This window comes from Coccinella septempunctata, chromosome 8, assembly GCF_907165205.1.
Source record: "Coccinella septempunctata chromosome 8, icCocSept1.1, whole genome shotgun sequence".
In the NCBI taxonomy this organism is placed as follows: Eukaryota; Metazoa; Arthropoda; class Insecta; order Coleoptera; family Coccinellidae; genus Coccinella; species Coccinella septempunctata.
Window position 1 is genome coordinate 5,460,644 of NC_058196.1, and position 18,226 is coordinate 5,478,869.

Consider the following 18,226-nt stretch of genomic DNA (forward strand, 5'->3'; position numbering starts at 1 on the left):
TTTTCAAAAAACGTACGGACTGCGAAGCCCCGTTGTTCACCAGACCAAACCATGGTAATGACTAATAATGGCATGGCCTGCGCGACAACATGAAACTATCGTGATAGGATTATCCCCACCACACCGGAAGTACCAACCTTTCAAAACTGCACTGTTTGATTTGCCCCACCTTGTACAATGATATTGTAGCGGTGTACAATAATAACAGAATATAATTTTCCTCATATCGATCAACCTTCTCAATGAGTAGAGTATCGAATTAACTTCGTGCTATCCTTATACTTCGTGGATGGGTTGAAAAATAATCTCCAAATTTAAAAGCTTCGATTTTGTGAATTAGAGAGTATCTTTCAGGTGTTGTTCCTTCGTAGGAAAGAGAGGCAACGGAGGCCAAGCTATAAGTATAGGAAAGAATTGTGATAAATTTGGTATTGTTGTTCACGAGTTGGGGCATGTTGTTGGTTTCTGGCACGAGCATACGAGACCTGACAGAGACAGCCATGTGATCATTATCAGGGATAATATTGTGAATGGTTCGTAACCTTTTTTTTATTTCGAAAAATTCAGAATTTTGTATATCTGACCAATCGATACAATCTTTAGACAAGAATTCTAAAGGTCACAACTTTCTGAACTTGAGATAGCTCATACTGAAGATTTCATTGAATAATTCCACTCTATTGTTTTTTGTTAAAATTTTCACACCATACTATCAAATAACATCCTTGGGATGTACAATACACGTGGTTCGCTATCATAGTAGCATCTGTAGGTGAGTGACCAAGTGGCTAAAAAGCTGGTTTCAGCTTTCTTTAAATATTGAATTGATGTGGCCGATGGAAATCTATAATTGAACTCAAAGTTTACACGATTTTCACGAAATGAGTTTTTAAACAACGACACCTGGTCACCCACCTGAAGATGCCATTGTGATAGCGAAACACGTGTCGTGGTTTGGAAACTAATGTTGTGAACATTCTATCATCCTTAAGTTCAATTAAAAGTTATCGGCTACATCAATTCAATATTCAAAGAACAAAATATATTAATCGAACATTTATTTTCCGTTGGATGAATGCTATCTACAATGCCTTATTCAGTTTCTAAGTAATCGTGTAGGATGAAACTAGTCCAAGAGTTCTGGTGATAGTTGTTTGAAATATCTCAACGTCGAAACATTTGTTTACTACTAAGGGACCGCTGGAGCCCTTTTGTGGTCAACCAGTTACAGAACATAAATAACGTATACATTTTACCTTAGGATATTGGCAGTTGAATAAAGTGAGTGCTTCATTATTTCCAGAACATCATTTTGGAATTTCAATAATTTTTTCAAGGATTTCATCATTTTATTTTCAGTCAGAATAAACGTTCTACTTAAGACCGTTATAACCCTCTCAGGAATTAACGATGAACTAACGGTGAATCCAACTGTTCGACTGAAAGAATTTGCGGCCTCTCCAATAATTTTGTCACAAAAAAAATGATGAAGAAAAGAATAATATCACACATAGCCTTCCCAACATTTTGTTACCGGTGCAAATTTTCTCTCGAAATAGTCGAAATTATAGATTTGTCTTGACTCTCCGCAAGGGGTAGTACTATCAATAATATCCATACAAACACGTGTTGTCTGCACAACTGACCACAGATTGTGTAAGTACTCGCCTGACTAGGCCTAGGTAGGTCCAGTCCGATTATATTATACGGGCGTCCCAACGAACGAAGAGTTTTCAATTGCTTCGAGATTTGTGGTGTGGTATTGGTTAAGCAATCCTTACTGATAATTTGTTCAAAATCTTATTTTGTATTATTCCAAGTGCTATTCCATTGCATGCTGACACTATTGATTGTTCATCCTTTGAATACTCCGGACTACTTCATTATGTTGACAACTATTGATCAATAATTCAATTTCTGCCTAAAAGCCAATTATGAACAATTTCATTACGTACCCCAATACTGAAATATCCTTCAGAATGCCCACTAGATGATCACCTACATTTTCTAATAGATCTGTATTTTGTTGTATTTCAATTCTTATTTTATTTCTTGTTTATAAACTCACTATCATAAGCAAGTATCGATGAGAAAGGCCATAGTATGTCAACTAGATAACAATCAAGCAATTTTTTTATTTCTGCTCGTTTCATTTCCGAAATTTCACGAATTTATACTATTTATATTTTCGAGTGATCCACATCTGTATATTTTTGATTGTTCATATTCAAAACTAAAAATTTCACAATTTCATGGTATAAAAAAAATTGCTTTGGGTGCATCGGCTAAAAAAGTTGATTTAGAACTAAAGGCAGTTCCAACGTACCTTGAGTCGGCATTACGATTCCTTTCATACTATTGAATTTCAATCAGTTCTCAGCTTGAGTAGAAAATCGAAACTTAATTGCAGGTCAGGAATATAACTTCAATAAACTGAGCGAAGAAGAAGTGAATTCGCTAGGCTTGACATACGATTATGATTCCATTATGCATTACGCTCGGAATACGTTCTCGAAAGGAACATATTTGGACACCATCCAGCCCATAGATGTGGTCGGTGTCAAAAGACCAGAAATTGGCCAGCGGATCCGTCTTAGTCAAGGTGACATCGCACAAACCAATCTTCTTTATAAATGTCCAAGTAAGTATATACGTGGTCTTTATAAATAATTTTAACATCGCAGTTCGCATTAAATTATTCTTTGCTGCTCCTCTTTAAAGGGTACATCGAACTATGTACCTATAACAATATGTTATCGAATTTCAAAATTGACGCCACTACGACGTTTTCATTTACTCTGTACGGGTTATCCCAAAATGCTTGAGTTTTGATATTTCTGGTACTTCTAGACTAGATAGGGAGACTTATTGAATGAGTCCTGGGCTCGAGAGTTCATTAGTGGAAACCGTTTCACGATATCTTCATTCGTTATGACACATTTTCGAAATCGACAAAATTTGAAAATTTTTTTATATCTTCATTTGTCTTGAAGAATCGATAAAATTTCAAAATTTAGTTATATCTTTCAGACAAATGAAGATATAACCATAGCCGATAAGTTTGGCTTTGGTGATGTTTCAAGTATTTCCAAGAATTTCGAAAATCCCCTTGTAGCTTTCCGGAAAAAGCCAGAAATTATTATTTATAGTCGATTCGTACTGCGCTAGTCCTTCTATCTCAGTTAAAAGTATGTACAGTTACTTCCGAGACACCCTGTATAATACTATATATAAAATAATTCTCGTTGTTTCCGTGTTCTAGAATGTGGTCGAACCTACCAAACAAATTCCGCAACATTCTCAGCGCCCACCTATCCTCATGGGGTCGTGCCTTCGGAAGAAAAATGCGAGTGGCGAATAACGGCAACCCATGGTGAAAAGATTGTGTTAAATATCTCAGATTTGGACATCGAAAAGTCCAAAGACTGCAGTACAAGCTATATCGAAATACGAGATGGTTATTGGCACAAATCTCCCAAGCTTGGAAAATTCTGCGGGATCGGCAGGTTAGATCCCATCGTTTCCACTGGAAGTCGAATGCTAATTACTTATGTTGCTAAAAATCCGTCTGGCCACAGAGGATTCACTGCCAGCTTCGAAGGTAAATATGAAATTTTTCTCTCCTATAGGTACTTAATTCACAGCGAGTAGGAGGTACAACCAAAAATAACTATGAAAAATGTGATGGAAAATCAACCATTTTTGCTGCAATTTTTCGAATAAAAAATATTTGATTGTTACTTTTTCAGTGAAATAACGGTTCCGTTCGAGAAGCTTATGTATTACCTAGAAATGATTTTTAGATTTTCTTTCTGTCTTGGTACCTTATCTATCCGAATCCAATAAAGGAAAATAGTTAAAATTTGATATAACTATTGGCAGAGCATGATTCCACTCGAATAACTTATAGATTTAAAAAACGAATTCTGATTCAGCATTTGTCTTAATTCATAGAAGAAATCGAAATTTCTGATTTTTTTATGACCTTCCGTGAACTGTTATTTCTTTTTCATTATACAAAGAAAACAACAGCAATTATTACAAAATACTTAGTCAGGCAGAATCATAAAAATACATCACGATACACATATACTTCATTCAAATTTATTTTAGCAGTCGGTTGGCCATGAAATAATTTTCTCAAGTTTTTGTAACTAGAACGAAGTTAGGTTGGTACTCATGAAATGTCGTTAATGTCATAACGCCGTTGCCACAACTAATATCAATTTTTATTACGAAAATGCCGAAAGTGATTGAAAAAAGAGACAGGGTTTCAGGAGAACAGCCACAAATTCGCACCAGTTGTCCTGTTACTTGTTTATTCATGTGAAATTTTTGTGCAAAGGTGAAGTTCATCTTAACTTGGAAACTTCCTCCAATTCCTTTTACTTTCATTGATGCAAGATGATTTTTGTTGAAGAATTTAACATTCTTGTAATTATCTGTTAATTCCTTCGGGAGATACCCATTCTCAACCACTGCATCATATGCATTTCATCTTCGAGTTATTATTTTTGAAATCTACAAATGATGTAAGCCAAAGAAGATAACGAACATTAACTCTCCTCAAGCTAGTGCATATTATGATATTATACTGATCTCTTGTATTTTCCCTGCCAATAACTGGATTTGGTATGCCTGCAATCAGTTTATATAAACTTCAATTATGTTCGTCACATATTTTCCAAAGAGATTCGACATTGTGATAAAATACGTAATAACAGAAACTTTTACGTAGAAGGGGCAACATAGCTTTGATTTAAAACCCAAAAATGTTTTGACAAGCTTCATAACCCCACATTTTCGTACTATACAGAGTGAAATGTGTCAAATTTCCATGGCCAACCGACTGCTAAAATAAAAGTGAATGAAGTATATGAATATATATTTAAAAAAATGATTAGATAATAGAAAACATTCGATAAGATCATAAAGTAATGACAAAAACTACTTAGATATTTTCATCATTATATTTTATATTTATTGATTGTCTGTTATTATTTTACCAGTTTCATAATCAAATTCAAGTCACTTTGAGCTTAAAGCTTCCTTTAGTGTCATTCCAAGTAGATTTAATGGAAGCTTTAAAATTAAATTGACTTTAGGTTTGATTATGAAACCGGCCTTTAGTGTTCTCTATTTGGAATTATCCGAGTGTTTTTTAAGAATATCTATTCATGACTCGATTTTGGTTTGTATTCTTATGACTAACGGCCGGTTTCATAATCAAACCCAAAGTCTCTTTTTAAAGTTTCCTGCTTCAACTCTACTAAAAATGACAGTAACGGAAGCTTTAAGCCAATTTGATTATGAAACTGGACTTCAGCCTAATTAATTTGTAAATGGGAATTCCAAACAAGCTATACGTCCCCTCGTGTCACTTTTGTTTGTTTACATCGAGAAACGGAGTAGGTGTTTCAATAAGAGTTTTCATGAAAAATATATCTTGATCTGTTGAAAATATCCTAATCTATCTCGTGACAATGGGGAAAGCTTGTGGAGATTACAATTTTCGACGATGAAATAAACGTTTAGTCAATGTTTGAGGCATTTATACCTCGTCTTTATAGCATGGTAAAGTTTTTGTACATTTCAAATTGGGTACGAAAAATAGAAGGTGAATTAATTAACCTGAATATATAACCTCAACATGGAGGGATTTACAAAAAAAATAAATCTGCTTCCCCCAGAGAGAACTTTTTCCACCTAGTAAGTTGATATACATATGAATTTGGATAACATTCACACAAAATTCATTTGAAAAATCATTTCTGATTTCCAGGTCGACTTGCACAAGTGCAATTTTAGCCATTGTATACAGAGTGTCCCAAAACCAGTTAATCAAACGTCACACCACGATAGAGTAGATCAAATACTATCGAATGACACCAACATTAGTTGAGCGAAAATGTACCGATTCTGAAAAAACCTAACTTAAAGTTGCCGATTTTCGAACTATTTTTTCAATCACAAGGCCAATTTGTGTTTAAGGATAGCGTTTCTCTCCCATATTATCACCCCTACAGAGGGGGTTTATTCTGAGTAATATAAATCATGTAGAAAAATCAATTGTTTTAATTTACATTTACTTCGGTTTTCGATTAACTACTTAAAATAATTTCAATGTGGGGAGATAAAACAATAATCTTATTATAGTTCAATATAATTTAAAATCGATATTTTTTTTCACAAACTGGCCCTGTGATTGAGAAACATAGTTCAAAAATCGGCAACTATAAGTATTTCAATAAAATTCTGATTATTTTGGAAACGGTACATTTTCGTTGAACTAATGTTGGTGTCAGTCGATAATATTTGGTCTACTCTATCGTGGTGTGACGTTTGATTCACTAGTTTTGGGACACCCTGCATAATGGAGGAGGCAAGATATTACGGTTGTGGCTCTCGATATGATAAATTTCCTTCTATTAAGATCGTGTAAAGAGCCAAGAAGTTCGGGTTCAAAAAATATTGCTCTCTTTTCCATAAATTTTCCATAAATACTAATACTTCATGACATTTATTGACTTGAAATTGATAATAATTAACACACTTGAATCCAGTTTAGACAACCAATCTTCAAAATTGAGAAAAAACAACTATAACTGAAAAAATGAAATAATTTTAAGAAAATCTCAAAATCTCCTTCGAAAATGACAATGACTGCATTAACTTTTTACTTCGAACTGTCATCACCATGTCGCCGCAATCTACATTTGAATTCCCAATTGCTCTTTGGTCTTTAAAGAGCCTGAAAAAGGAAATGGAATTTTCCGTAACGGACAGGAGAGAATAAGAAAAAAGAGTTTTTGTGCCGATAAAGAAAATTTTCGAGTCGTTTTGGTTGATACAAAGAGTTTGAAAGAATAGTTGCAAACAAATTCAAGGGCTCTCTAAAGGTGACACCTAAAAAGCAATTTTTAAATTTTTTTTCAGAAACTAGGAGCTTGACAGAAAAGCAATCGAGCAGACATTTTAGGGCAAAAAAAATTTTGATTAATAGCATGAGGTAGAAAAAGCCACCCCTAAAATTTGTTTTCCAAGAAGCTATTTTCCTTATTCATAATATAGAATTTGACAATTAATTTTCTTGCTTGTCATGAATCAGCGCCAGTAAATTCTCAATAGAATAGAATTTACTTTATATGTGTTATTATATTGCGACGGTACAAACATTTTTTGATTTCCTCTCCTATCCATAGAATATTTTCTGAATTTTTTTTCCATAATTTTCTGGTTTCTTATAAAAGGGACTGAATATCAGCAGAAGTTGTTGAAATAAATTATATTAGAGATTCACACAATTTTTTTTTTCGATGAGCAATCACTCCTTACATTTTTTTGCAACTTCTCCTTCACAACCCTATGTATGTCGACTTATTCTGATATTTAATCTTGATGAGGATTTTCGATATTGAAAAAATATTATGAAAATTTTTGACGGTATGCAGACAAGAATTGCGGTTAAAAATTTCCATTATATGTATTTAATTTTCAAACACCAAACTATCATCGTAATTGAATTATATTTTATCAATTCAGGATAAAAGTGTGTTCAATAATTTTCATTTCGGCAAGTTCGATTTCATAAGTTTTTACCATAGAAACAGAAGGTATCTAGTGTCCGCCAGAACAAGAAAATCATTTGAGAAAAACGTGTCCTTGCCGATTAAGTTTCATTCATTTAACTGATTCTCTCGATTGTGTTGAAATCGAGAATTTAACTTACCTACTCGATTCGATGGGTCGTGTTCATCGTTGTTGCTTAACTTCAAAGCGTCAGAGGAATCGAAGAATTGCATTATCCAAGTTTCTTGAATGTTTTCCAGCTATTTGCGGTGGCGATTTAACGATCAATACGGAGGGGCATTTAGAATCCCCAAATTTCCCCGAAGAATACCACCCCAACAAAGAGTGCGTCTGGAGGATAACGGTGCCAAAAAATTATCAAGTCGCTCTCAGGTTTCAATCTTTCGAAGTGGAAAATCATGATGGCTGTGTTTACGACTACGTCGAAATCAGGGATGGATTCAGCAAGGATAGCCCCATATTGGGAGTGTATTGCGGACATAAAATACCATCTGATATTATTTCAACTTCGAATATTTTGATGGTGAAATTTGTTTCTGATGGGTCTGTACAGAAAGGGGGATTCTCTGCGATCATTATGAGAGAAAATGATGAATGTGCAGGAACTGATCACGGTTGTGAACAGGACTGTATCAACACATTAGGAGGTTACGAGTGTAATTGTAAAATTGGATACGAATTACATTCCGATGGAAAAAATTGTGAGGGTAAGATAACGTACTTTTATTTAATCTATTTTTGGATGTTCAGATGTAAAAATCTCAGTTATCTACAATACGATCAGTTCGTAGATGAGCCACTCTCCAGAAGATACCTTGCTTTATTTGTGAAAAAAATTTCAATCAAATATAAAAATAATTTTTTCCACAATTTGAGCTGACTTTGGATATTTTAAATCTTAAAATCGAAATGTGCTAAATCAATCTTTTCAATGCAGAAATAGTCATAAAATTCATCAGCATATTGATACAATCACCTTGAACACTGCGATGTGCCTTCTATCGTAGAATTTCACAAAAATCTCAGAGAGCACATATTGTAGGATATTTGAAGAAAGCATAAGAAGAACATTCGTTTTTTTTTTCAAATTTTCTTTTTTGTTACTATACTTTTCCATAAAATACAACAAAAAACTGAAACCCAATAATATTGCTTGGATAAAGTTAATCCAAAACATACTTATTTAGTTTTAACAAGTTTTAACATCCACAATAATATCAATAATTCATTGATGACACATAAAAGAACACTTAGGTACATACTTGAACTCCACTTTCTTGGTTGATGCAATATGATTTCGTTATCAACGAAACCTACAACTATTTCAGATGCGTGTGGGGGCATCTTCAATACGACCCAAGGTACAATAACTTCTCCATCATTTCCCGAACTATATCCCCTAAACAAGGTCTGCGTGTGGGAAATTGAGGCTCAACCGCATTATCGAATTACCTTAAACTTTACCCATTTCGATTTGGAGGGTAACAATGTACATCATTTGCAACACCAGCAGTGCGATTACGATAGAATCGAAGTTTACAGCAAATTCAGCGAAACTTCTCTGAAGAAACATGGCACTTTCTGTGGATCTAAACCGCCTAAACAGATCATTTCAGAAGGAAATATTATGAGAATAATTTTTTCGTCTGATGCCAGCATACAGAGGTCCGGATTTTCAGCCATTTATTTCACTGGTAAGTTATTCAATTTACAATATATGAATATTCATCAATAGTCTCTCTTTTTTTTCGATGGAGAATTTTTTTACTATGAATTATTTCACTGAAAATCGTCTATACAGTGGAAGAAAAAAGTAGAATTGATAGTTATAATCAACTCGTTACGAGTGTTTACCTACATATGTTTAAATCAGAAATAATGAAAACTAATTGTCACTTTGAATGTACCATCCTTTGCATTGGTCGATATTTTGTGAATCGTTGAATTTCGATGTTATCATTTGCCAGTTTCTGAAAAAGTTATAGCATGCATCAAACCAAAACAGAAAAAAAATAAGTACATTTATTATCTTATTTTAACTATGGCCTGTCCTACACTTGTGTATCTAAAAACATCATCAGTCTGAGAGAAAAACCCTTTGAAGGCGAATCATACAAGGAACCGCCCTCTCAGAAGAATGATACGCAACACCCTGCCTTGCAGCATCCTTTCAGATGAGAGACTGATAATTGAAAGATAAATCTCAATATTTGGAAGAGTGCCCTGATTATCTTGAAATGTCATTTTTTTCCTGAAAGGTTATTGGAAGTCAACGAGACAACGAAATGTCATTAAAATCAGACGAATCATTCTCAAGTTATAGATATCGAAAATTGAGGCCAAAATCCATAAATCACCCTGTACCACCGAAACTAATGGCCTAAAGTACAAAAAAAGCAACTTTCCTGAAAGGCGTATCCTTCTAATCATGACATGCCCTGCAAGTTGTTGAAGCGTTCACTTATCCGCTTTCAAAAAACCAAGAGATAATTTTTTCGATTAGCTATGGTCTGACTTTTGAGGTTGTGCTGTATAGATATGTTGTCAAATTCTATTCATTTTTGTCTTCTGATCTGCTTCTTCCTTGCCGCAGCAAATGATATAATTGTATCTTGTTTTGTGAAGTACGTAGATGCCCCATCATGCGCTTTAACTTCCTACTCAGGATCAGTGGTCGTTTTCTTTATCTCATCTATGATACATTTCAATGGTAAAATTATGATCTATGTGACACTTGGGGATGCCAAAGAATCTATTTAGTTTTTAAGTTCAGGTTAATCAGTTGCTCTCAATGTTCTATTGAAGTGAATGGACAAGATAGTTCTAGTGGTTGTATTTTTTGATATAGGTATCTGATAGAAGGTATGGAGTTTTCTTTGACTTATTTCAATTATATTCGTGAGAATCCCATAATTAGTGGATTTGCAATGGCTTTCAGTAGCCATCATTAATTCTCATCATTAAGGAAGAACTGGTCATTTTGAGCGTAAATCATTCTGGGTAAAAACGGTGAGTATTTATCCTCAATATTATTCAAAGAAGTCGAAACCATGGAAATGTGGTTGGAAAATCAATCTTAACAAAAACATGACTTCAAAGAAAGAATACACTTCGTTTCCCAGAACAAAAACATTATCTTATCAACAGCTGACCGGAACTATTCCGAGATATCGAATCTCGGGTATTCCGTCTCGGCCCCGTCCATATTATTATGTTCGCTTTAATCAAATGTGGTATGAATAATTAAAATATCGAATAATGGATGAATCCGGATGAAGATGATCTTGAATGTCTCTGATAACCTGACACAAAATAAAAGCATAAAGCTCTATACGCATAATCATATCAATGAAAATAACCTGCCAAACTGACAGAACTAGTTTCAAAGTTTTTTTTTTATTGGAAGAACCATTGGACGTATATTATATATTCTGAATCAGACTGGAATTGAAAGAAATATACGGTTAATATTTGAAAAAATAAAAGAAACTATTATATCACTGAACTGACGAACTCAACAGCACTCATTTCTTCATAAAGATGTGGCTTTAAAATGATAGTTTCATTTGTTTTTCGATATAACTGAAACTTCAGGAAACAAAGGCACCTATTCAAACAGCCAAAAAATGAGTTTTCCCTTATAACTTGAATGCAAAAGGGGATGGATGCAGCTTAAGCCATTATTATCAAGCTTTTGAATATCGAGGTCCGAAACGTATCATCTAATTTCTTTAGTTCTTACGATTCTACAACAGCCATACAATTCCATCGAATTTTGCCCACCCTGTACATGTTTGGTGCCTCCATCGTTTAGCAACCAAGGATTGACTTTAGTCAATCCTGCTGGTAGACGTGGGAATTCACCATCTGTAACACATTCATCATTCATCAATCAGGATTACTATACTAGCCGTACTTCTTCAGAAGGCTTTAGGATCTCCGGGTGTCTAGTCGGACTCTGGCCCGAGGTTGGTGGTGTAGAAATTCCTACTACTCTTTGTAAAATGACTGTCTCTCTCCCTTATGTGTCATTATCTGTCTCGCGTCCACTTCGAAAAATGTCCTTATCTTCCTCAAGTTGAAAATGTCCTTGAAAAAACCTCTGGTTTAAATATAATAATTTTTTAGAGAATCAGGGCAATTTCTTCAAACCTGTACTGTTTGCAAAAAACAATTTTCCACCATTTAAGAGGTAATAAATAATACGATTCTGGATTCCCTATCAAATACGCTAACATCACTTGCCAAACTCACGTAGTATTTTTTCTCAGTGTCAGTTAGAACTAGGCCCATATCAATTAAGATATTTGATTGGGCAAAGGTGATATTTTCTTCCAAGCTGGAGCAGCTAGCTTAGAATTGTAGGCCAGAGAATGAAGAAAAACTATTCAGGATTACATAACAGGAAAAGATATGGAAAAGTGAAGATTGATAGTGATAGGAGTGAAAAAACGGTCACAGGGTGTATATTTTTTCGAGTACTTTCCAATATCTGTAATTTCTAAAATAAGTGACTTGAACTTTTTTATATATTTATTATATCCATTTAAACTTCATCAATCATCTTGGTTCGGCTTGACGTCAACACTCTTTATAGTTATTGAAATATATTATGACCAAACGCTTCTTTAAGTATCCTTGACACATACATTCAAACTTTTATGTATCTTTCGAATATCCACGAGGGTTTACACTTCCACCAGTCAGCGGTTACCTACAGCTAATGAAACTAGTTCCTGCTACTCCGTACCTGTATTATTTTAGATAATGAGGCCTTATTTTCGATATTTATTTTTAGATAAAGATGAGTGCTCATCAAACAACGGTGGCTGCCAACATGAATGCATCAACACTATTGGATCTTACATATGCACGTGCCATAGTGGTTTTACCATAGATGAAAATGGTCGTGACTGCAAAGAAGGAGGATGTAAATACGAAATTAATATACCCCAGGGTGGATTCGGCAGTCCCAACTACCCTGATAATTATCCTAGCAGAAAGGATTGCGTATGGCATTTCATCACAACCCCTGGTCATAGAATACGTATTTCTTTCCTCACCTTCGAAATCGAACCTCACCATGAGTGCTCTTACGATTTCGTTGAATTTTTCGATGGCATGAATACCAACGCCTCATCATTGGGAAAATTCTGTGGCTCAAAACTTCCCGGTCTAATCATGGCGTCTGGAAACCAGCTGTATATGGCGTTCAAATCCGATGCATCAGTGCAGAAGAAAGGATTCTGGGCCACGCATGCAGCGCTATGCGGGGGAATGCTGCAGGCTACAAAGGACAAAAATCATATTTATTCTCATGCGAAATTCGGTAGCGCGAATTATGACAACAAGGCTAACTGCGACTGGACTATAGAAGCTCCACCTGGATTTAACGTTCAGCTTTCTTTTTTGACATTCGAACTGGAAGATGAGAAGAATTGCGAATATGATCACGTAGAGATATTCAACGGGCCAGACTCGAGTGGACAATCTTATGGAAAATACTGCGGTACAAACGTGAGTTCATAATTTTTATTTGAGTTCTATAATATTATGAGATTTATACGGTAGTCATATGTTTCACAATCTGTAAGGACGAACGAGATGGGTTGTTACACCGTATCTTGAAATAGACCTTGTATATCCCAAAAAAGGCACTCAGGCGATTAAAACCTATTTAATTGAGTCCAGTATGATGAAATTAGTTCATACTATCCGGTGGTCGCATTCTTCCCGGGACACCATGTATAACAGAGTTTTTTGTAGAAAAGACAGTGCATTCATTATGAAAACATAAAGTTAGATTAATTGTTGATTTGGTATGCATAAATTTTATTATTCAGGCTATTTGCTACTGGATAATTGTTATGTGATAAGTGTTATTTGTTGCTGCATAAATCCACACTTACATAGATCGGGTCTGTCGGACTTCCTGTCTGAGTTGGAGAGAAACCTTAACGTGTGGTTCGATAATCGAACAAATTTGAATTTGTATTAACGTCGATCAGGGTATGGATGGACTTATGTAGACTGATTCATCACTAAACGCAACGTTCAGGTGTGATATCATAGCAGTACCGATGAAGATTACCAATTTTTTTGAAGATGTTATGGTCTAACAGATGGTACATTTTCAAGCATTACGAAAGTATCAGTTGGAAATATTGAGAATATTTTGGGAGCATTGAGATCTTCATTCTCGAAATTACCAGCCTATGATCAGTCCAGCATTCCAGATCTGCTCTGGGTTTAGTGACCAACACCTCTTTGACATCTTTTCTTCCCACGATTACATAAACGAGAATATGCCAATGGCCTGAGCACGGGTGGCGTCAGCTCCCCCTTTAATTGGGTCTCGCAATAAAATAAGTGTTCCTTATACCCAGATTGTGCTCTGCACAAAGAGCCAGTAGACGTTCTCCGTTCGAATTGATGCTGTCTGTGCAGGGTTTCTCTATTATTCCTGGCCACAGTTCTGGCATTTATCCACTCTGGTGTTGAAGTCTCCAAGGAGGATAATTCGTTCCCGTTTTTGGATTTTACTGTAGCAACGAGTGTTTCGGAGAAATTATGATTTAAGTTGTCAGACGAGTTCAAGGTGGGTGCGTATACTGCAATGATGTTCACAAACGTGTTATTTGCTGCAGGAAAGCGTAGGGTGATTATACGTTCTGAGATGTCAACTAGATTTTCGGTTAGTTTGGCGGCCAAGTCGTTTCTAATGGCAAAGCCGACGCCATGTTATCTGATTTCGCCTTCCAGCAAGTCCTTCCAGAAAAAAGTATACGCTTGTTCTACCAAGCTACCTTCGTCCGAAAAGCGTGTCTCGCTTAAGGCAACTATTGCAGAATGTTCGTTGCAGTTCCTTATCGATTAGGGTGGTACGCCTCTCGGGTCGATCGGCCTTGGGGTTGTCTATCAAGGTTCTGACGTTCCATGCTGCAAAAGCTATGTGCTTTTTATTGGTGGTTGTACGATGATTCACTCGCTCAGGCACCCTCTCCCGGAGATCCGAACGGGAGGGTATTTTACATCTGGTTACAAATTTTGTCCTATTCGACTGATCTTTTTGTAGGAGCTGCCTTAGAAGGTGTTTTAAAGCTGCACTGGTAACGGTCAGTGCAACTTTGGTTGCGGTTTCAACTAGATTATCTTGTGGCACAGGTATCCTGAGACGACAAGGTCTAAGACGTAACTTGAGCAACGCAGAGAGCCATTTCCTGCTCAAGCCAATGTTTAGGCTAGGCAATTGTAGGAAACAGAGTTAAACCGCTCAAGTTCAGTCGCCAGAGCCGCGTTCGTAAGAACAGGGTACGTACGGCTAGGTGAGGTTGGCCCCAAGTTGAAAATTTCAAGATTGCAGTTAATGTTGTTAAATGGGAAGGAAATACACTTAATGTAATTCAACTTGTATTGACTCAACATTTTTTGTTTTCATGAAATGTGATTCGAAAAGTACTATTGCTAATGAGTTCGAATGATATAAAAGGGGGTTTCAAATGTACGATAAGATTTAAGTATATCAAAAAATAATGAAAAAATATAGCTTTCTTAATTCAATGGTCGTTGAATTCTCAGTATTTCAAGTGATGTTAATTCATTGTGCCTCTGAAAATAAATGCCCCTTCTATATCACTTTATGAAGAACGTAGTTTCGCGTCAAGTTTGCCAAAAATCATAAAAACTCGTTTTGGAATAACTTCTGAAATAATGATTTTTTTTCTTCAGAAACCAGCCATTATATTCTCCACACACGAAGGATTACTGTTGAGATTCAAGTCGGATGACACTCTGGTTGCGAAAGGATTCAGCGTCGTGTACGAAGCGGTGGACAAAGGTTATACCACGGAAGAAGAAGAAGAAATGTGAAATATGTCTTACATTCACATACTTTTGCTTATAAACAGAGGAGTTTTTTCTGAGAAATTGGATACTGAAGTTAGAAAACATCGTGATGTAGTTCAGTTTTTCTGAATGATGTTCAAATTGCTAATTGATAAGAAATTTGTGTACTTATAACTTTACTAGCCTCTTGACATTTATTTAATTAGCCACATTTCACAACAGCTGATCAATATCCATTATTTCCTCTTACATTTCATTCGATGAAATGCCGATTACAAATAATATCATTTCAAATCCCAAAAATGTATATTGAATGAGAAAATCTTCTCTTCAATGGTGATTTTTCGTATTTTTTGTATTAATTAAATAACTGCAGTTTTTAAGACTCTTTTTTGATGGAGTTTATGTATTTCTGAGAAATATGATGAACTCTTTTCATAAACGCTCAAATGACATACTATACCTACTGCTTATTTTCTGTCATATGTATCATTAAGGAGATCCTAAAATGTTTGTATTAAATCATGAACGGTTTATATTCTTTAGAGTTCTACTCATTATTGTCATATAATATATAAGCAATGCCACAAGTTGAAATATTGCTTTGTGGAGCAATTACACCAAGTTGATAAAAACGGTACCAGGAAAAGTTCATAATATACTGCCAGTATAAACAAGATAGTTGAACGAATAAATTCACGAAATACTTAGTAAAATATGAGAATGGGTAGAGCAAAATTAATCGAAAATAACTCAGTAGATACTCGAAATCACGTTGTTATAGACGTGGTAGTTTGAAGGCAACAAATTCGAAGAATTTATAGGAAATTATTTTTTAATTTATCTAGCTCTCGCATGGTATTCGCAAATAGATTTTTGACATTTCTTATAGGCAAAGACTGAATATGGTTGAATTAACGGTAATACATATCTCATAATATCAGCTTTGTCTCGTAATTTGCAAAGTTTTTAATCAGCCCATATTCTTATTATTCTCAACACTTTTTTCAGTTTTCAAATCTTTATTCTCCAAAAGTACTCATTGTTTCGTAGTTTTTTTATTCTCTATCCAATCATTCTTGCTTTCATCTTATAGTCACTGCAATAATATTCTGAATATCGGTTTCGGTATTTTAATTCCTGTTTCTCGTTTTCATTTATTACAGTCAGAATCGTGTTTCCCTCTATACCTAAAGCTCAAATATTATTCGAGTGAAATTTTTTTAAATTATATTTCCGCTATAATATGCGTTTGAATTCTTGCAACATATAGATGATAAATGACATATGAAGTGTGTATTTGTTGCTACAAGTGACGAAAATGGATTTTTTTTATACATGTTTTTCTAGTCTATGTATGTAATAATGATCGATTTAGTGATCGGTATGTAGATCGAGTGATAGTTTTTGTAAATTAATTTTATGAAAATTCAATAAAAAATATGAGTGGTAGTTTCATTTAGATCTATGTGAATTTAAAAATTATATACATGGTACCTACTTATAATTTTTCAACAACTGATTTAAATAATTCGTTCCAGCAAACATTGTCAGTATGATATTTTCTAGATCCTCAAGAGAGTGTTTTATACGAAAACCATGAGATACGGCTGCATGTACAAAATTCACATCATCTGCACCACCAAAAGTGCAAGTACGATAAAAATAAACACTAAAAGAACCTTTTATGGTTCGAAGCCTTATAAACAGATAATTTCAGGACAAATTTTTTTCTTGCCTGATGCCGGTTTTTCGGCTATTGATTGATTTATAGATTATTCCACCAAGAATAATTTCACTCGTATCAGAAAGCCGTTAATGACGACCATAGTAAACATCTGAGGAACCTACGATCGATTTTTCCGTTGGAATCGAGGTTGGAATAGTAGGTATATCTGATTGTCCGTATCTTTTCAATCATTTCAAATGTTCTCTCTGAAAAAAAAGTGATTTTAGAAATCTCTTATATAAAACGAATTGATATGATAACCAATTAAATAGGACCAACTAATTCACAAAAATTGTAGTCCCTATTACTTTAATATCCGCACAAACATGCTGGCTTCTTCAGGCTGCAACAACATTCAACATTCAATTGCTTACGACAAATTTCGCGATTTCTTATCAATGACCCTCTGTTTTTCACGATGACTAACGAATTCATTCAGAGCATTTTGGAGAGAAAAATCTCCGCGAATCATATTCCAGATTCCAGAGCATCTAATGTGGATTTGGTACAACCTTCACTTTGAGATTATTTTATGCATTTTGGTTATCAACCACTACTACTTTTCCATCTTGCACTATAAATTCAATACTGATGAAAACGTTTGATGATTGGGAACTCTACTTCCTGGAAATCTTGCTATGATATACTTTGAGCAGCTCGACTATTTTTCCACACACGAACATTTGATTCATTCACATGCTCCCTATTTGAGATATGATAATTCCACTAATTTGATACCTGCCAGTAGTATAACTGGCCTTTTAATTGTACATTTCCTATATCAATAATGATCGTTTTTCCATATGGATAGGAATATCCTCGTCTATCGGTGTGCGGAAATAAATCATAGTAGTTACGGGGACGATCCATACGTTGCTTGGTGTTTTACGTGTACCTATGTTGCGGCTAAAGGTAGCTGTGAGCATAGAGTTGAGATTAGCTGGCTAAGCTTAGGTTTATGTTCTTCAGTAGATAATCTCTGGCAATCATTAAGATCCGTGATTTTTCCTTACTTTTTCCCTATAATCTTCGGCAATTATAACTCAAAACCTAATTTTTTGC

At 34.9% G+C, this 18,226-nt stretch overlaps 1 protein-coding gene across 1 annotated transcript in view; it reads left to right on the forward strand.

Annotated features, from left to right (window-relative positions):
- LOC123318574 (tolloid-like protein 1) overlaps nt 1-16,893 on the forward strand; it is a 41,453-nt gene extending 24,560 nt beyond the window's left edge. The window contains exons 4-10 of the mRNA XM_044905246.1: nt 355-533; nt 2,411-2,641; nt 3,263-3,601; nt 7,830-8,297; nt 8,919-9,284; nt 12,389-13,107; nt 15,319-16,893. Coding sequence (XP_044761181.1) covers nt 355-533; nt 2,411-2,641; nt 3,263-3,601; nt 7,830-8,297; nt 8,919-9,284; nt 12,389-13,107; nt 15,319-15,459 — 2,443 coding nt within the window. The 3' untranslated portion in view covers nt 15,460-16,893. The remainder of the gene's footprint in view (nt 1-354; nt 534-2,410; nt 2,642-3,262; nt 3,602-7,829; nt 8,298-8,918; nt 9,285-12,388; nt 13,108-15,318) is intronic.
- Nucleotides 16,894-18,226: the final 1,333 nt, after the last annotated feature.